The sequence below is a fragment of the Capricornis sumatraensis genome, chromosome 1, assembly GCF_032405125.1.
Source record: "Capricornis sumatraensis isolate serow.1 chromosome 1, serow.2, whole genome shotgun sequence".
NCBI classification, from domain to species: Eukaryota; Metazoa; Chordata; class Mammalia; order Artiodactyla; family Bovidae; genus Capricornis; species Capricornis sumatraensis.
In genome coordinates this window covers 69758911-69780265 of record NC_091069.1, presented here as the reverse complement: position 1 = coordinate 69780265, position 21355 = coordinate 69758911, and the positions used below count along the sequence as shown (strand labels likewise).

Genomic DNA, 21355 nt, shown 5'->3' with positions numbered 1-21355 from the left:
CCAAGAGCAAAGTTTTTTTTTTCAAAAGTCAGGGTGTGTTCAGAGAGCAGAATAATCGCAGTGTCTTTAAAATAGGCTACCTATAACCTGCAGGATTAAAGAATCAGCCTGCAAGGCAGTAGAGGCAGGTTCCATCCCTGAGTGGTGAAGATTGCCCTGGAGAGGGAAATGGCAACCCACTCTAGTATTCTTGCCTGGGACATCCCATTAACTGAGGAGACTGGCGGGCTACAGTCCATGTGGTTGCAAGAGTCCAACATGACTTAGCGACTAAACAGCAACAAAACCTACAGGATAGGTAGAAGCAGGTAATAAGAGATTAGTGGATGCTGAAGTTGGTCAGTCGCTAAGTCCTCTCTGACTTTTTTGTGAACCCATGAACTGTAGAACACCAGGCTCCTCTGTCCTTCCCTCTCTCCTGGGTTTGCTCAAATTCATGTCCACTGAATGGGATGGTTTTATTTGAAATGCACTGTAAAGACGGTGAAGGTATGTCACTGAAAAGAATGACATGAGACCTACACTGATTCTAGGATCTGCATGGGATGAACTGAAAGGGAGATGAGAGTAAGAATAAGTTATGAGGACTCTGCAATGAACCATGATCTTCATTACATAAAATTACCTGGATTAGCACCTCCAGAATATATTTAACTTTAAAATGGTTTAACCACATTCTAACCAAGTTTTAGATCATTTTTGGTACTAATAGAAATCGCACATAATGTTGAACCAGATTGCAGAAGATTGTTTTAACTCTGTGGCCATATTCAAAGTATTGAAACCAATAAATATGTTGAAAAGGCAAATTCTCAAAAGTAAAAGGACTTGTAATTCTAGAAGGCAGCAGATTATCAATAGCTGCATCCACATTCTTTGGAGTGGTGGGTTGCTTTAAGACATAACAGTCTCACCAGGAAGTAAAATTTTCTAAAGTATATACTGCTTTAACCTTCCAGGCAACTGGGGTGTTACTGAACAAAGACCTTAAAAAAAGCTATATCCGTTAACAGCAGACAAGATTTTTTGTTTAACACGTTTAGATTTTTAAAGTTTCTCGTCCTAGAATATATCAGAATCCATTTAGAATATGGATTCAGGCCCAAAGCCTTTGTGACTTAGTAGAGAAGCAGATGCTGTTGCCACCGTAAGAACGGCTCAAAATGAATTCCTACATGTGGCAGTTACCTAAACGTTTAATAAAAATTTACTAACCAAGTACTCTGAAATACTGGGTTAGCAGATCTTTCATTTCAGAAGCAATCATTTTAGGGTACCAAACTACCGACATCTGGGCCGAGCCTCCGGCTTTTGTTTACAGACACAGAGGAAGGAGCGCCGCGGTCCATTAAGCCGCAGGGCCGCGGAGCGGGCAACCCTCCTGGGAAGCGAGTCGGGTTCCCCCAGGAGGGAGGGGCGGGGAAAGGAGCCCTCCGGTCGCCGCGGGCCCCGCCGCCTCTGCCTTCCAGGCATCCCGGGCTGCCCTCGCTCCCAGTCCCCGCCGTCTCATTTGCCACCTCCCAACGCGTGACCCCGGCGCGTCGCGTCCCGGGCCGGTGTCAGACGCGGGGTGCGCCAAGCGGTCCCATGTGCCCCCTCCCTCTCGCGGCCGCCGCAGTCACCGCGCCCCGAACCCCGCTCCGGCTCCTCGGCAGAGGGCTCGCCGCCGCCATGTCTACCGCCAGGCCACTCAAATCCGTGGACTACGAAGTGTTCGGGAGAGTGCAGGGTAGGGGACCGCCTACAGCGGGAGATCAAAGAGGTGTTGGGGAGGAGGAATAGAAAGCTGCGACAAGCACAGCCCATCTCTAGGAGCCCCTGCCCCGTTGTGGCTGGGACTTCCGCCCGGCCATGACACAGCAACAGCGGCGGGAAGGAGACCAAGGGCGCATGCGCAGGAGAGCTGGGGTGGGCGGGGGAGGAGAGCGGAGACTCCTTAGGGAGAATGGCAGGGAGAAGGAGGAACAGCCGGGCGCTGGGAGTGGGCCGTCTAAGGGAGTGCGAGGGGTCCGCATCAAGAAGGCAAACTGAAGTGGGGGAGGAAAAGAGGAGGGTCCTTGATCTGGTGACCCCCGTTGCTTGCCACTGAAACTACTGTGGTTGAATTGTTTCAGAATAGACTCCTAGATGGTGTTGGAGGCTTCATTTTGTAGGATGGTAATACTTTTGCCAGTGTAGCTCCTAAAGGAATTATTATGTTGTTATCTTCTTTTTGTTCCGTCATAAGTTTAAATCGTTGCGAAGGATTTAATGTCTGGCTTACTGGAACTACCATTATTTCTAAATTAAATGTTAAAAATCACTGAAATTTATCCAGTGAAATATAAATATGGTGGCGATCTAATATTTGCCATCTTTCGTTCAAAACAAAAAGTGTTCAGTTCAGTCACTGAGCTCTGTTGGACTCGGGACTCTATGGCCTGCAGCTTGCCAGACTTCCCTGTCTATCACCAACTCCTGGAGCATGCTCAAACTCATGTCCATAGAGCCAGTGATGCCATCTCATCCTCTGTCATCCCCTTCTCCTCCTGCCTTCAATCCTTCCTAGCATTAGGGTCTTTTCCAATGAGTCAGTTCTTTGCATCCGATGGCCAAAGTATTGGAGTTTCAGCTTCAGCATCAGTCCTTCCAAAGAATATTCAGGACTGATTTCCTTTAGGATGGACTGGTTGGATCTCCTTGCAAGGGACTCTCAAGAGTCTTCTCCAACACCACAATTCAAAAGCATCAATCCTTTGGTGCTCAGCTTTCCTTATAGTCCAACTCTCACATCCATACATGACTACTGGAAAAACCATAGCTTTGGCTAGACTAGCTTTGTTGACAAAGTAATGTCTCTGCTTTTTAATGTGGGTCAGATGGTAAAGCGTCTGTCTACAATGTGGGAGACCCGGGTTCGATCCCTGGGTTGGGAAGATCCCCTGGAGAAGGAAATGGCAATCCACTCCAGGACTATTGCCTGGAAAATCCCATGGACAGAGGAGCCTGGTAGGCTACAGTCCATGGGGTCGCAAAGAGTCAGACACGACTGAGTGACTTCACTTCACTAGGTTGGTCATAGCTTTTCTTCCAGAGAGCGAGTGCCTTTTAATTTCATGGCTGCAGTCACCATCTGCAGTGATTCTGGAGCCTCAAAAAATAAAGTCCCTCACTGTTTCCATACATTTGCAATGAAGTAATGGGACTGGATGTCATGATCTTCGTTTTCTGAATGTTGAGTTTTAAGCCAACTTTTTCACTCTTATCTTTCACTTTCATCAAGAGGCTCTTTAGTTCTTCTTTGCTTTCTGCCATAAGGGTGGTGTCATCTGCATATCTGAGGTTATTGATATTACTCCCGGCAATCTTGATTTCAGCTTGTACTTCATCCAGCCCAGCATTTTGCATGATACACTTTGCATGTAAATTAAATAAGCAAGGTGACAATATAGAGCCTTGACGTACTTCTTTCTCAATTTGGAACCAGTCTGTTGTTCCCAGTTCTAACTGTTGCGTTTTGACCTGCATACAGATTTCTCAGGAGATAAGTAAGGTGGTCTGGTATTCCCATCTCTTTTGAGAATTTTCCACATTTTGTTGTCATCCACACAGTCAAAGCCTTCGGCATAGTCAGTAAAGCAGAAGTAGATGTTTTTCTGGAACTCTCCTGCTTTTTTGATGATCCAGTGGATGTTGGCAATTTGATCTCTGGTTCCTCTGCCTTTTCTAAATCCAACTTGAACATCTGGAAGTTTATGGTTCACATACTGTTGAAGCCTGGCTTGAAGAATTTTGAGCATTACTTTGCTAGCATGAGTGCAATTGTGCGGTAGTTTGAACATTCTTTGGCATTGCCTTTCCTTGTGATTGGAATGAAAACTGACATTTTCCAGTCCTGTGGCCACTGCTGAGTTTTCCAAATTTGCTGATATATTGAGTGCAGCACTTTCACAGCATCATCTTTCAGGATTTGAAATAGCTCAACTGGAATTCCATCACCTCCACTAACTTTGTTCATAGTGATGCTTTCCTTCTTAAGGCCCACTTGACTTCACATTCCAGGATGTCTGGCTCTAGGTGAGTGATCACACCATTGTGGTTAACTGGGTCATGAAAATCTTTTTTGTATAGTTCGTCTGTGTATTCTTGCCACCTCTTCTTAATATCTTCTGTTTCTGTTAGGTTCATGCCATTTCTGTCCTTTATCGAGCCCATCTTTGCATGAAATGTTCTCTTGGTATCTCTAATTTTCTTGAAGAGATCTCTAGTCTTTGCCCATTCAGTTGTTTCCTCTATTTCTTAGCATTGATCACTGAGGAAGACTTTCTTATCTCTCCTTACTGTTCTTTGGAACTCGGCATGCAGATGGTATAGCTTTCCTTTTCTTCTTTGCCTTTAGCTTCTCTTCTTTCCTCAGCTATTTGTAGGGCCTCCTCAGACAACCAGTTTTGCCTTTTGCATTTCTTTTTCTTGGGGATGGTCTTGATCCCTGCTCCTATACAATGTCAGGAACCTCTGTCCATAGTTCTTCAGGCACGCTATCAGATCTAATCCCTTGAATCTATTTGTCACTTCCACTGTATAATCATAAGGGATTTGATTTAGGTCATATCTGAATGGTCTAGTGGTTTTCCCTACTTTCTTTAATTTAAGTCTGAATTTGGCAATAAGGAGTGATCTGAGCCACAGTCAGCTCCTGTTTTTGTTTTTGCTGTCTGTATAGAGCTTCTTCATCTTTAGCTGCAATGAGTCAGTCTGATTTCGGTATTGACCATCTGGTGATGTCCATGTGTAGAGTCGTCTCTTGTGTTGTTGGAAGAGGATATTTGCTATGACCAGTGTGTTCTCTTGGCAAAACTCTATTAGCCTTTGCCCTGCTTCATTTTGTACTCCAAGGCCAAATTTGCCTGTTATTCCAGGAATTTCTTGACTTCCTACTTTTGTATTCCAGTCCCCTATAATGAAAAGGACATCTTGTGGGGGTGTTAGTTCTACAAGATCTTGTAGGTCTTCATAGAACCGTTCAACTTCAGCTTCTTCAGCATTACTGGTTGGGCCGTAGACTTGGATTACTGTGGTATTAAATGGTTTGACTTGGAAAAGAACAGAGATCATTTTGTTGTTTTTGAGATTGCACCCAAGTTTTCTGTTTGAATTTGATTTCCATTCAATTTCCCCCATAGAATTTTACCTGAGTGTTATGCTTGAGTGGTTCTGATTGGTGACCCACTGAACTGTTCTGCAGTATGTCTGTACATATATATGTGTGTATAATATATTTTCTTAATTTCCTTTGACCATAAAGCTCTATTCTTCTTTTTTTAAAATTTTGGCTTAAGTTACTATTGTGACTCTTATTAGAATACATTTGATGAAAATAATATAAGTACATTTAAAAGTATGATAAACATTATTTAGAAGGTAAATTTATTTGGAAATTCATGTCTTCAGGAGAAAGCTGGGGGTGTTTTATGAAACATTGATTAGAAGGTTAAATTATCTTTGTATTTTGGTACTTAGAGGTTTTTGCACCTTGGGGCAATGTACCTGAATAAGCTAAAGAATGGGTGAAAGTATGTTTTTTGTAAAGAAATAGGCCCCTTTTTCAAAGGGTGACTGGAAAGGGACATAAGAAAAGAAAATACAGACAGACTACTGTTGTCTCCTCAAGACAAGTCAGTTTTAGGGGAAAAATATATATATTGGAGTAGAAGATAGAGAAATTGATTACTTAAAATTATTCATGCCTTGTACGCCTCATGCCTTACCATGTCTTTGGTATACCCAGGGACATGGTAATCTACATTGAAAATGGACACAGTCATTGAAGCACATAAAACATGACATAAAATATGAAAATGGTGACAAAGGTCACTTGACAAAGTGTTTTGTTTACTAGACAGATATGGGAGTAGTTGAGTGTGTGTGTGCACACGCATGTGTGTGGCATTTACTGAGAGTGTTCCCTGTGCTGAGCATCCTGAGCCCCATGCTGAGCGTGTGGGCTCAGTCGTTCGTGTCTGACTCTCTGACCCTATGGACCATTGGCTGCCAGGCGCCTCTGTCCATTGGATTCTCCAGGCAAGAATACTGGAGTGGGTTGCCATGCCTTTCTCCAGAGGATCTTCATGATCCGGGGATTGAACCTGAGTCTCTTACATCACCTACATTGGCAGGTGGGTTCTTTATCACTAGCGCCACCTGGGAAGCCCCATACAGAAACAGTCAGGTTTAAAAATCAGATTTAGGGCAATAACCTCTGTTGTTTACAGTGTATTAAATGGAAGAGAGTTGTTTTTCAGTCATTAAGTTGTGAGAGTACATGCATACTATTGGCTTATCAAGGCCTAGTATGTGGGACAAACCCATAGTCACATATTTGCACAAATATACACTGACATTTGCTGAGGATTTAGGATGTGCCAAGCTCTGTACTCATTTAATCCTCAACCCTATGACCTCAACCAGCTTCCTCATTTAACAAATGGAGAAATTAAGACATATTGAAATAACTTTTCCAGGTGACAGTGAGTTAAGTGGCGGCACTGGGATTTGAACTGCGACCAGAGCCCGTGCTCTTAGTCACTATATCCTATTGCTCCTCCTCTCAATGCCCTTTCCATATTTATTTTGCCTTCCTCCTAACCTACGCACTGAGCATGTACATAAACTGATGTAGGACATTTGGACCTGGACATCTAGATCATTCCAGATGACCCTAAGGATGTTTTTATGGTCATTTTGCCTCCAAGGACATTTGACCTGGTCAGTGAGCAGTCAGCTCGTTCAAAACTGTGGTCTCTGACTCTCTCTCTTACTTGTTGGCAGTGTCACCAGCCTGTGTCTCTCTGTATCTCATAGAACTGCTCACAATTTTCTAGTGGCTTACCTAAGAAATAATTACAAGCCATTAGCTTTTTGTCTGAGTCATAATAATGTAGAAACTATTGACAGTAAATAATAAAAACTTTAAGAAATTAATTTAATAATATAAAATGAAAAATAAAGAGATCTTTTAAAAGTATAGAATAATAAAAATCTTAGTGAATACTGGCTTGTTAGAAATAATGGTTATGAAAGTAAATTTACCATGGAGGAAGATATAAGGACATATAGACAAAATATAGACTGATAAATTGTCATGAAAATATTTAAATGAAACTATGCTTAAATTATATAAAAATTAATATGGAAAAAATGGAAAATGACTGTCCTGTCCTGATAGAAAATTGATCAATGAATTGATTTAACTTGATGGAGCTTATGACAGAAAATACTTTCTAGCCAAAAACGTATACTGTAATATTTAGAATGTTTGAATTTAAATCATCCTTGGTGACAAAATGGTAGTCAAAATGTTCCAGGAGTCAAATATACTCTTCCTTGTTCTCAAATACACATACCCTAATTTGCAAACAGATTGCATTTCAAGAAATAGTTTATAAGTTGGTTGTTTGAAACTCGGGGAAATTATTATGGAAATAATATTACAAATAGTGGGTTTACTCCTCAGACCCTTCTGCAAAGTCCACACATAGAGCTGTAGCCTTGTTGACAGAAATAATCAAAAAACAATCTATAATAGGAATAGGAAAGAGTTTTATTTCAGCCAGACTAAGGACTATAGCCTGGGAGACAGTCCCTCAGATCATTCTGAGAAACTGCTCTGGAGAAGCATGATTTTTATATCTTATATCTTATCAAAGCAAAGAGCATGTAACAAATTAGGGATTCATTCCTTCAAGATTTCAAAGAAATAGATTGGCATGTACACAGTGAGTCACTAACCTTAGCAGCTGGGAAGAAAGTCTTATCATAGAAGGAGCATCAGCATTGGTGTTCCAGAAAGGGAGGGATTTAATCTTTATTATTTTATTTTATTTACTATTTTTTTTATTTTTTGACCACACTGTGTGGCATGCAGGATCTTAATTCCCCAACCATGGATGGAACCCATGCCCCTTGCAGTGGAAGTGCAGAGTCTTAACCACTCGAGGGACAAGGAAGTCCCTTAATCTTTAACATGAATATACTTTACTTCTTGGTAATACACCCTTTTATTTAATAGTTAAAGCACATATACAGTATATGTTTGATAACCCACAAATAGACTGTTTTAGTTAGCATAGAAGTCAAGGCAACTCTTGGATGAGCCAGCATGACTTCCCCATACTTCAGTATGTGGACATTTCTTCCATCAGGCTGCAGCTGCCCTCCATTGCTACACTTCCATCCTTTCCCTTTTTTTAAAAAAATAATTTTTTGTTGTTTTATAGCAGTTTTAGAATTATAGAAAAGTTAGAAAGATACAGAGAATTCTTGTATACTCCACATCCAGTTTCCCCTATGGTAAACTTCTTCCATTGTATGGTACCTTTGTCAGAACTGGTGAGCCAACACTGATATATTATTTTTAACTAAAGTCTGTTTTCTAAAGTCCTCTTGGGTTCAGGATTCATCTAGGTTATTACATTGTATTTAGTCATTTTGTCCTCTTATGTTTCTTTCTGCTGTGTTAGTTTCTCAGACTTGCCTTGTTTTCCATGACCTTGGTGGTTTAGAGGAGTGGTTGGAGGCTAGGTACCTTGTAGAATGCTCCCAAACTGGGATTTGTCTAGTATTTTTGTTATAAGACCAAGGTTGTGGGTTATCAGGAGGAAGACTGCAGAGGTAAAGTGCTTTTCTCTTCACACTGTATCAAATGTACACACTATCAACATGACTTACCACTGTTGATGTTAAAACCTTGATCACCTGGCTGAGACAGTGTTTGTCCACTCTTAAGTTACTCTTTTTTTCCACCTCCCTTTCTGTCCTGTGCTTCATCTCCACATTCTCGAGAAGCTCCATGTTTTTTCCCCATCAACTTCTGCTGCTTTGGGGGCTTTAGGATGAGGGACAGGGGAGTAGGGGACTGACCTGTGTTTTTAGAGGGTTCATATCTATGGCGTGGTTTGCTATGTTCCCATACATAATTAGCTATTGAGAATAACATAATCTGCACCTTTGAAAGAGGAACTGATTAAGCAGTGTATGTAGATGCTTTACCTATGCTCAGGTGAGTACTAACACTTGGAGAAGTGGATTGTGGCAATATGTTAGTTCACCTGTACATTAGAAATTCAGCAGTTCACTTTATGGTGTTGACTCAGATTAGAATGGGAGTATCTTACTGGACTACAACAATGTAGTGTATAGTGTATAGTGAAGTCACTCAGTCGTGTCCGACTCTTTACGACCCCGTGGACTGTAGCCCACCAGGCTCCTCTGTCCCTGGGATTCTCCAGGCAAGAATACTTGAGTGGGTTGCCATTTCCTTCTCCAATGCATGCAAGCATACTAAGTCGCTGCAGTTGTGTCCGACTCTGTGCGACCTCATCGGCAGCAGCCCCCCACCAGGCTCCTCTGTCCACGGGATTCTCCAGGCAAGAATACTGGAGTGGGTTGCCATTTCCTTTTCCGAGATAATAAGGATGGCATTTTAAAGGTCAAGCTAGCTTGTTTTTATATCCCCTATAGGCTGTGTTTCTGATATGGACTCCCATGTATCTCAAATTAAATTGAAATGCTTGTGGATAGTTGGCTTAGAGAAGAAACAGTAGTATAATGGCTGTTCAGGCTATTTGAAACATGCCGTGGTGTGTAGCTCCAGGGGACAGATCCTAGATGGATGGTGAAAGGTGGAGGTGAGGCAGAATTTTATTCTATAGAAGGAAGACCTTTCTAACAGTTAAAGATGTTTAAAGTCATTAAGGGCTACTTTGTAACGTAATGACTGGATGGCTTCCTGCATTCAAAATTGACACACACAGTCAAATCCCAAGATGAAGGGGGTACAGTTTAATACGAAAATTTGATTTTTCATGAAATGGCACTGATGTTTAAAATCCATCATATGGTTTTTTTAAATACTAATGGTTTTTTTTGTGGATTTAAAGTATGCTTTGCTTTGCAAATACTCACCTCAGAGTTCCTGCCTGACACATCTTTTCACAAAGCAAGGTCTGGTTGCAGCTGATTGAGCCTGGTCTCAGTGGCATATTGTATTTGAGGCACTCATAAGCGAAGCAGCTGACGTCTGTCCCAGTTTCTAGAGCAGTGTGTCTGTAAAAATCCTGCGTGTGTCACATCAGCTTCCCTTCTCCTTAGCCAGCAGGGTGGAAGCGGTGCAGAGAGGCCATGGAAGCTCATGGAAGCATCATCTCCAATACAAGCCCAGTCCTGAGAGTGCTCAGTTCCAGCCAATACTGGTCAACTGTGGCCACATTCACTTTTTTCTATGTGGACCTCCCTCTGTTACACAGTATGCTTCAAACTAGGGATCAGGATTTTCAGAAAGACTCTGGGAAAATTCCAAGTGTATTATAGAGCTTTGAACAGTTAGTTTCTGCATGGTCCACTGCTTCAGAAAGCTTATGGCCTGGAGGTCCCGACACATCTTGATATACATTCCTTCTAAGGCTTTAAAGTAAGGGTTGTGGTTGAGGGGCTCGGTAAACAACACCACTCTTCATTATGTGAATTATTGACAAGTCCACTCGAGTATTCTTGCCCAGAGAGTCCCATGGACAGAGGAGCCTCGCGGGCTACAGTTCATAGGGTTGCATAGAGTCAGACGCTACTGAGACGACTTAGCACATACAAGACAATGGGTAAGGCAGAGTTTTGGGGATGTGGTGTCAGTCTTCAGGCAAGTGAATGTTATAATGATCTATACTGCAGAATCGAACACAGCACCCCAGACACCAGCAGGGCTTCCTCTATGGGCAGAGCAGAAAGGGTGATTCCTTTGAGTATCTAGTTCCCAGAAAGAAAAGGAGGAAGCACCTGGCCTATGTATGCTTCTCCTTCCAAACTTACCCACTGGACTGCATGTCCCCAACAAGGAGTCAGGAACAGGTAAAGAGTGGCCAGGAGTGACACATGAATGGATATTTCTCCTCATTAAAGGAACTATTACAAGGGCAAAGAAACTTTCTCCTCCAGAAATAAGCTGTAAAATCTGCAGCACGCGTGCATGCTCTGTAGGTCAATAGTGTCTGACTCTCGGCAACCCCATGGTCTGTAGCCTGCCAGGCTCCTCTGTCCATAGAGTTTCCCAGGCAAGAATACTGGAGTGGGTTGCCATGCCCTCCGCCAAGGGATCCTCCTGACGCAGGGATTGAATCACATCTGTTGCGTCTCCTGCTTTGGCAGGTGGATTCATTACCACTGAGCCATCTGGGAAGCACTCGCCGCTATCATTACTATGTAATTTATAACATTTCCATCACCCCCCACCAAAGAATTCCTGCCCCGCAGTTCCTTTCATCCCCTACTCCTCACCTGCCCCATCCCTCAGGGATGTCACGGCCAAGGTCTCTGCGATTTCCTTGGGCTTTCCCTCATGGTTTCAGGATGGCTGCTGTAGCTCCAGTCATTGCGCTCACCATATAGTCAGGAGGAGAGGATACAAAGATGGACCCCTGGCTGAGTCAGCCCTTGTCAGTGAGCTTTCTTGAAAGCTTCAGCTGATGTCTCAGCTTACATCTCATGGGCCCCCCTTCTTAGAAGGAAGATTGGGAAATGCAGAAGAGCATGTTGCTGCCCCAAAGTAACATAAAAATTATGTTAGAAAACAAGGGGAAAGTGGATTTTGTGTAGGCAGCTAACAGTGTCTGCCACAGATATTCATATATTAATTGCATTTAACAGCATAGTAATTACATTTGGTATTATTTTCCAAGTCTTGATGCAAAAGGACATATTTCAGAAAGCCTTTGATCTCCATGGTCTCAATCTCAAAACATTTTATTTATAACCAAGACAACCTAGATTTCTGTTAAGTACATATTGACTCTTTCATATATGATTTATCTCAGTCTTATGTTTTTTCAGTTGAATCACTGCTTAAAGCAATGGGTAACACTTGTTTTATCTACCCAATTTGTCAAGCAGTATGAACTTAGCCTACAATTAATTCTCTTAAATGTAAAGGACAGTCCTTTAGTTCTATTGTATTAAGATTTTTTAAATAAATGTGTGTGTGCCCTTACCATTCATGGTTACAAATCCAGTCACCATATCCTACTCTAGTCTCCTAGTCCCAAGGCCTCTTAAGTTCTGTAAGACAACTAATTAAGACATTTCTTTTTTCAATTTTTATGGTCATTAAGCCGTTATTTATAAGCAGCGTACTCATATTACTATTTCTTGATTTGTCAACTTAAGCATTAGTTAGTGACTTTTTGCTACCCTTTATAGTATATACTATATAAATACACAGATACATACACCAAGCACTCTATATTATCCTTTAGATAAAGTAGTAAAGTTATACTGGAATCAACACAGAATTCTTATAATTTTTTTCCAGCATTGAGTGCAGTAAATTTATCATCATCACTTTGAAATGAAATTTAAATTCTAATCAATATAGTTGCATGTATATTTGCAATGTTAATAATAAGCTATTACAGGACAATGAAATATTTCACTTAAATATTTATCAGCTGGTTGTTCTATCATTCAACAACTATGTTGTTTTCATTTATTCAACAGCTATGTGCAAAAGTCTGGTCTAGATGTTGGGGACACAGTGGTGAATGAGACAGGGAAAATTTGGCCCAAATATAACTGACAGTGTAGACAGGAAATTTAAAAAAGCAAACAAATCCCTAATAATATCATATGGTAATTGGTGTTATGTATATCCCAGAAACATATAGGGGTGCACTGCTGTTTTAGAGAAGTTGGTTAGGGAATATTTCTCTGTGGAGATGACATTGGTGCAGAGACATGAACGATGAGAAGGAGCCGGTTATGAGGAGAGCAGAGGGAAGACCATTTCAGGCAGAGGGAACAGTAAACGCAAAGGCTCTGAGGCAGGAGCACACTTGGCATTTTGAGGGGCACAAGGAGGAAAAATTGCTGGAATGGAATGAGCAAAGGAGAGTCCTAAGAGATGAGACGGAGATTAGAAAGGGACCTGAGTCTGTGGTAACCAGACTATCTTTGAGTGTACTGGGAAGCCACCAGAGAGTTTTAAGGTGTGGAAGCAGTGATTTCACTTAAGGAAAGAAAACCACTGTGGCTGCTTTATGGAGACTAGACTGTAGGAGGGCAGAGCTAGACGTAAAGAGACGAGTGAAGGGGCCATTAGTGTGGGTCAGTTGAGATTAGGATAACTAGGACGAGGCTGTAAAGACATTAGTATCTGTTTTTCTAGAAATAGTCGAAACAGAAACTTTTTTTTTTAGCAAGTCTTAAACGAAACTTGAGGCTAGAAATAATTGGTAAAATGAGTGCAATGACATGGTTTTGAATATTTGACCATGTATGGCATCCGAATAACCCATGTTCTTGATTTTGGGACTTGGCACATGTTCTTCCATTTGTAATGTTATTCCATTCTCATCATACTAAATTTTGCTCATCATCCAAGTCTCAACTCTAAACATATTTTCAATAAGCCTTCCCTAAAATCACCCAAGGACTGTCATTTGTTTGTCCTGTGAACGCCCACTTGCATCCTGATTTATGCATTTTACAACTCATAATTGTTCTGTTTTATTAAAAATTTCCCCCATTTTTATTGAAATATAGTTGATAGTACTGTATACATTTTGGGGGGCTTCCCAGGTGGCTCAGTGGTAAAGAATCCACCTGCCAATGCAGGAGACAGAGGTTTGATCCCTGGGTCAGGAAGATCCCCTGGAGAAGGAAATGGCAACCCACTCCACTATTCTTACCTGGGAAATCCCGTGGACAGAAGAGCTTGGCATGCTACAGTCCATGGAGCTGCAAAGAGTCGGACATGATTTAGAGACTAAACAGCAACAACTGTATAAGTTTAAGGTATGCATCATAATGATGTGACCTATACATCATGAAATTATTATCATAGTAAGTTTAGTAGTGAATATCTGTCACCTCATATAGGTGCAAAATTAAATGAAAAAGATTTTTTTTCTTGTGATGTGAACTCTAAGGATTTACTCTCTTAATGACTTTCATATGTTAATTATATTTACCATGTTGTATATTATATCTCTAGTACTTAATGATTTTATAACTGAAATTTTGCATCTGTTGTGGTCTACATTTTAATTGCCATTTTGTCTGTCTTCCCCACTAGTAAGCTCCTAGATGCCAGGGACTATCTTATTTACTCATCTCATTCTCTGCATTTAGAATTAGACAATTAATGAATATTTGTTAAGTGGATAATTACAATGTCTAATAGTGTGCTTGTTATGAGTTGCTGAATTCTTACATTATTTGTGTGAAAAGACTATTTCATTAACTGGCTAGAGTAGGTAATTTCCTTCACCTTGCACTGTGTTGGATACTTCTTAGAAAAATTCCTCAAACCCTGTCACCTTAAGAAAATGGCCTTTTTGTCATCTGTTTACAGATAGCTGGTGGAAAGGGTGCTGGGGGTTCATAAATGTTGAAAGGATGCCGCTCTTCACCAGGAGTCGGGGTGGGGTAGGATGGGGCTTGGGAATGGGCAGCTTGCTGTTACTCCCTTTCTGGCAGCTCCTGTGTTTCTGGCAGGAAGAGGTTAAGGGTGGAGTGAGCAGCCTGAGTGATAGATTATGCCTGCTCTGCTCCAGCACCAAGTCCAGAGTACAGCACAGGGATTTCTTGCCATTTCTTTGTCTGTAGTTTCTTTCATGTAGTGTTGCTGAATTTTGAAGTAGCTGAAGCAATATTGATATGCAGGTATATGATTTATTACCAACATGAATTTAAAAACATTATTGGGGAACTCATCAGATCTGCAGTACTCTGCAAGGTTGAAGTTTTCCCCTTTGTGATACAATTCCTTACCTGCAATATAAATCCTTTTCAAGCCTTTCCCAGACCTTCCTTTAAGGTAGAGCTATGAAAGGAAAGAGGAGAGTGAAAAAGTTGGCTGAAAGCTCAACATTCAGAAAATGAAGATCATGGCATCCAGTCCCATCACTTCATGGGAAATAGATGGGGAAACAGTGGAAACAGTGTCAGACATTATTTTTTTGGGTTCCAGAATCACTGCAGATGGTGATTGCAGCCATGAAATTAAAAGATGCTTACTCCTTGGAAGAAAAGTTATGATCAACCTAGATAGCATATTCAAAAGCAGAGATATTACTTTGCCGACTAAGGTCCGTCTGGTCAAGGCTATGGTTTTTCCTGTGGTCATGTATGGATGTGAGAGTTGGACTGTGAAGAAGGCTGAGCACTGAAGAATTGATGCTTTTGAACTGTGGTGTTGGAGAAGACTCTTGAGAGTCCCTTGGACTGCAGGGGGATCCAACCAGTCCATTCTGAAGATCAGCCCTGGGATTTCTTTGGAAGGAATGATGCTAAAGCTGAAACTCTAGTACTTTGGCCCCCTCATGTGAAGAGTTGACTCATTGGAAAAGACTCTGATGCTGGGAGGGATTGGGGGCAGGAGAAGGGGACGACAGAGGATGAGATGGCTGGATGGCATCACTGACTCAATGGATGTGAGTCTGAGTGAACTCCGGGAGTTGGTGATGGACAGGGAGGCCTGGCGTGCTGCGATTCATGGGGTCGCAAAGAGTCAGACACGACTGAGTGACTGATCTGAACTGAACCTTGAAACTGTAGTGGGCAGAGGAATTACCTGGAGAGCATGTTGAAACTGGATTTCTGGATGCAACCTGTTTCTGTTTCTTTAGTTCTGGGGAGGAGCCTGAGAAAGTGATTTTTCTAAAAATCCTCAGGTTCCTATTGCCTCTGGTTCCTGGACCACTGTTTGAGTAGGAAAGAGCTGGACTGTGTTTCCAGTTTCTGTCTACTTTACTTGCATGTGCTTTTTTTTCTTAGTGCTAACATTATTTGGGACTGTTCACTGTTGAGAAATTCAGAAGGGATATGCACAATATGCCTGGACCCAAACCTTCAGCTCTGCTCAGTCAGCATCTTCCGGGGTCCCCTCTCTCTTAGGATAGAATGACTACATGCTTCTCCACAGTTCTGCCTGTTTTGTTTCCCTCTTTTACATGGTCTGGTTGACCAGAAGTTTCTCTTGAGTTTTTTACCCATTCCTTTTAAATGTATCTACTAACTTGTGTCTTTCCCTCCATCTGTAAAATAGATTGCCTTTCTGATTCTCCTTCAAATCAGTATTCCTCACTCATTATTCTTCCACATTTTATAGGTTTCTTTTAAAATCTTTTGTATAGCCCCATAAACATTTCATTTGTGATACTACCCAGTCTTTATTGCTCCACTGCTCTTTTTTTTCACATTCATCTGGTACCACAGTACCCTCCCCTCAGGAAACAAATAATACTCCTTGCTATAAATCTGCTTACAAAACTATATAAAATTATCTAAGCCACTGATCTCATCTGTATCATTTTAACCAGGCTCAATTGCTGTTTGGAAAAGCAATTGACCTCTCTGAAATGGATTTGATCTATCCCCTGTGATTTGCCAATATTTTTCCTAATTTTTAATAATTGAGGTATAATTTACATTCAGTAAGATTTACCCTTTTTAGTATACAATTGAATGAATTATCATAGATTTGTAAGTCATGTAAGCACCATCAGCACAGCTGAGACATAAAACAGTCCAATCACCCCCGAAAGTTCCCTCGTGCTCCTTTCTGACACCCCTCTTCTCCTCACTCCCAGCACTTAGCAATCACAGATCAGTGTCCTGTCTCTGTACTTTTGTCTTTTCCAGAATTTGGAATTAAAATAGAAATGTTTTATTACATTTAAACTTGAATTTAGTCCTTGCATTTAAAGAAATCATTCTAAAAGCTGAGGGCAGGTAAATTTTATGCCAGCATACTCAACTCTTCTTGTAGTAATTATTTTTTTTTATTTAGCATTTTAATAGAATGATATGCAGTTTGGCATTTCATTGTACTTTGGTTTCAGAACATTGTTCTTTTTCTCCAAAATAGTCTTCCTTTTCTCTTTTTGTTTTAAAAGGAAAGAAGTTTTTAAAAAAGCACTTTCTGAAGGCATTCAGATATTAAAGGTTTTGTTTATTTCATTTACTTACTGTTTAATAAACTAGAAAGCTAAGTCAGGCAATATATGTTTTTTAAAGGAAGACAAACTAACATTTCTTTTCATCTTTCTTTCATACAGGTGTTTGCTTCAGGATGGTAAGTCAGTACAATCTGTTTATTATCTTCTGCCATCTCTCCCTTACCTCCACTGTTATTTCTAGTTACAGAGACAGAGTAGCTATCTATATACTTAGTTCTAATCTTGTCCTTGACAGCAAATGAAGAAATATTTGTATTTCTTTCAAATTACTGGCTGAGATTTTTATGAAGACTGTCTTTTAAAAGCAGTCTTTTAAAAAATAGACTACAGACTAGCAGTCCATTACAGCCTTCCTAGTTTTTCATTAATATTTCTGTGAATTTCAAAAGTACCTCTCGGGGTGATCAAGTTAAACATTTTGGTTATATATGCTTAATGCTGAAGTGACTGAGCAAACACACACACATGTTTAATACAAAATGTGGGATCTTCCAGTTGTCCTGGATGGAAGAATCTCTCCAAACAAGGATACACATGTTGAAATGCACAATGAAAAATGCCCATGTTGAATAAGGAAGTGACTCCAAGGTGAAAGACAGTGGTAGTCGCTCAGTTGTGTCCGACTCTTTGTGACCCCAAACTTTGAGCCCTCCAGGCTCCTTTGTCTGTGGAATTCTCCAGGCAAGAATACTGGAGTGGGTAGCCATTCCCTTCTTCAGGGGATCTTCCTGACCCAGAGGTAGAACCTGAGTCTCCCGCTGGAGACTCTTTGCTCTGAGCCACCAGGGAAGCCCCAAGGTTTTTAAAGTTAAAACCCCTTGTTGCCTTTTAAATATTTATTTTAAAATATCTACTTGTTTTCAAATACTTTAAGAATATCTATTTTTAAAATCTGGTACTCCTTTCCTAAAAGTTAAAGGTGGCATGTATTCTCACTTACTGCTTAAGCTGGGAGTCACTAGCTAGGTCCCAATTCCTAACCTCTGAGAGTTTGAACAGGTTGCCATAAGTCTAGTCTCCGTATTTTGAGATAGAGTCTCCCCTAGAATTCAGATTGTTTCCTTTTTCATTATTCTCTGGGAAGACTTATTTTCAGAACCAGCCCTTAAGCAGTCCTACCTGTAATCATCTTGGTTTTATTGCTTCACTTAGTTGAGCATACAGAGTGCACAGCTCTTGGTCACCCTGGCCTCCAAATAGGAGAAAACCATGTTTCTAAAAAGTGCTAGTAGACTGGTTCCACAGAATTTTGTTGTGATGTAGTTAAAGTAATTCAAAATCAAAATGTTTCTGGGTTTTCACATGCCGGTAGCGTAACTAAATTTGGAATTTGGAAAAAGAATTTTAAAAATGAATGATTGGAGAAATAAATTTACTCGTAGACAATTATAATATTTGTGCAAGTACAGAGTCAAGAGAAAACATTGGTATCTTCTCTTTCAGTACTTTGTATTGATCGTAACTAGATATTTTTCCTCAGTGATCGAGTATCTTGGAGTTATCATCGTTTGGAACCCAGATTGACAGTGTAGCTTAGCATTAGGAGATTGTGAGGGCAATGCAACTGAGTTTTATGGATTCCAAAAGAATCATGGATATTGTTTTCTGAAATAATTCCCACCATCAGTTTATTTTCTCACAACGTGCTTGTCTTTACTGAATGTGGAATTTAGCATAACAAAACAAAAACCATTTAAATGAAGGTTCTTGTAAATGTAGGTATTACCAGAGGTTAGCTACACAGTTTTTGGCTTAGACTATATTTCAGAAAAAAAAAAAATCAGCTTTTTTTGTGACTATACTTCTTTGAAAGTTAGGGTCAAGTGTGACGCTGGACTTTGTCTCTCTTGTTTTCTCCTGAAACCAGTACACTGAAGATGAGGCTAGGAAAATTGGAGTGGTTGGCTGGGTGAAGAATACCAGCAAAGGCACTGTGACAGGCCAAGTGCAAGGCCCTGAAGAGAAAGTCAATTCCATGTAAGTAACAAGACTAGTAACACACTCATGTGATTTATGAACTTATTTCAGCGTTTGGTTGGACAATGAGAATAGAATTGATGGACCAGTTTTCGTTTGTAGACTATCACTAAAGTAACGTGTTTTGATGCAGACCAGCAAAGAAATTCTTAAAGTTGAGAGTGGAATTTCTACTTTCAGGAATGAATTGCCCACTTGGGCAGACCCTCAGAAAGGGCTTTAGCGCCATTCTCCAGTCTGTATGAACTGTGTTCTGTCTGTCTCCCACCTTATAAGGGAGACGTTCAGGGCCAAGTGTTTCTGATCTTGAGTGGTTGTGACAGGAGCAGGAGCACAGTGCTTCAGAATGGTTCTTGAAGTTCTTAAAGAACCTGCAAGGCAAAAAGGTTGGCATTTCCTTTGTATTGTTTAATTATCTTATTTGTCTAATTGTAATTTTATTTGTACTGTTGATTAACGTTATGTTTGATGAGCTGTATAGTTACTATAGTAAGAGTCCTTGCAGTGCCAAGGACATCAGATTCAGTCATAGAGGAAAAGTGTCTTGTGCACACAGTGTCATTTTCAGAGACCTTATCTTTTCAGTTTCCATTTCCACTGCTCTCTGTAGTATAGCTCCTATTTATTGAGCATTTGCAGCATATTAGGTTAATATGCTAAATACTTTACATGGATTATCTCATTTAATCTATGCAACAGATCTTATAGGTACTCATTAATACCCAATTTATTTTATTTTGCTGTTTGCAATTTATTTTTGTTTTCTTTACATAATATTTCCAGATTTCAAAAGCAATACTTTTTTGCTTGTTGTAGTAAATGAAGTAATAAAATATCAGAGGTATAAAAGCAAAGCTAGTAATCGCCCCCTCCCCTGTACTTCCCTCCTTTTTATGTAACCTGGGCCAGTGACTTTGTGAATCCTTTCTGAAGCTTTCTTTTTCACTTAAAATATTTAATTGTACACTTATAATTAGGGTTTTGCTTGTTTTTACTGAAATAGGAAGCTTTATGCATATTTTTCTGTTACTACTTATTTTAAACTTTATGGACATTCAACAATCAGGAAATATATAACTACCAACTTCTTATTTTTTCCAGTTTCTTTATATATAAGTACATATTTGCATTTGTGCTTAAACTATACCTCAACTTGAAGGGTGGGGTCCAAAGTTCAATTTGATAACATGTGGGGTAATATTTAATGGAAAAAATTATATTTTTCAGTAGTCACAAAATGCACAAATGAGAAGACTATGATACTTACATGATGTTATTGTTGTTTATTCGCTAAGTTGTGTCCAGCTCTTTGTGACAATTTGGACTGTAGCCTGCCAGCCTCCTCTGTCCATGAGAGTTCCCAGGCAGGAATACTGGAGTGGGTTGCCATTTTCTTCTTCATGGAATCTTCCCAATCCAGGGACCGAACCCACGTCATTAGCAGACAGATTCTTTACAAACACTGACATGCAGAACTAATATTTTTTTTAGTTCAATGAATGAGAAAATGCTAGATGACTGTGAAATAATTTGAGAATGGGGACCATGTGGAGGATGGACACATGCCAATCATGATGTATCCTAATCCATGTTGTAGCAAGTTTTACATTACCTCCTTAATATCAGTGTAATCATAGCATATATTCTGCCCATTTTTCCTTTTCAGCCCCAGAAACCCTTCTTCCTCACCACACTGTCAATAATCTCTGTTAGCAATTTGTGTGTTTCCTTCCATGTTTGTCTCCAAATTCACATTCACACAACACACGTGCGTGCACACACACACACAAACATATTCAGGTGCACATATGTTTAAGGGTTTTGTTCAATGTTTACTTTTTAAAAATGAGATCATGGTATATCCACCTCTATGCATCTTGCCTTTATCATTTAAAAATACATCCAGGAGGAGGAGCATAAAGATGGCGGAGGAATAGGACGGGAAGACCACTCTCTCCCTCACTAATTCCTCAAAAGAACATTTCAACGCTGAGCAAACTCCACAAAACAACCTCTGTAGGCTGGCAGAGGACAGCAGGCAACCAGAAAAGCAGACCATTGTCTTCAAAAACAGATTTTTAACCTTTGCTCTTAGGTTTTTGTTGTCAATTATGTTCATTTAAAAACCCAAACTTCACGACCCAAGTTTACCTGAGAGCGAGATTACTGGCTTGACCACTCTCTTCTCCTATAGACTCTCCTTTTTCTCCACCAGGTGGCCTCTGTCTCTTTTCTCCCCCATCTCTTCTCTATCCAACTCTGTGAATCTCTGTGTGTTCCAGACAGTGGAGAACACCTAAGGAACTGGTTACTGGCAGGATTTGTCTCTCTCCTTCTCATTCCTCTCTCTTATCCTCCTGGTCACCTCTGTCTACTTCCTCCCTCTCTTCCCTGTA

The 21355-nt window shown here is 40.4% G+C and overlaps 1 protein-coding gene across 1 annotated transcript in view; it reads left to right on the top strand.

Annotated features, from left to right (window-relative positions):
- Positions 1-1520: 1520 nt before the first annotated feature.
- Positions 1521-21355, top strand: part of ACYP2 (acylphosphatase 2) — a 189532-nt gene continuing 169697 nt past the window's right edge. The window contains exons 1-3 of the mRNA XM_068979127.1: positions 1521-1729; positions 17082-17098; positions 18850-18959. Of these exons, the coding sequence (XP_068835228.1) occupies positions 1588-1729; positions 17082-17098; positions 18850-18959 (269 nt within the window). The 5' untranslated portion in view covers positions 1521-1587. The remainder of the gene's footprint in view (positions 1730-17081; positions 17099-18849; positions 18960-21355) is intronic.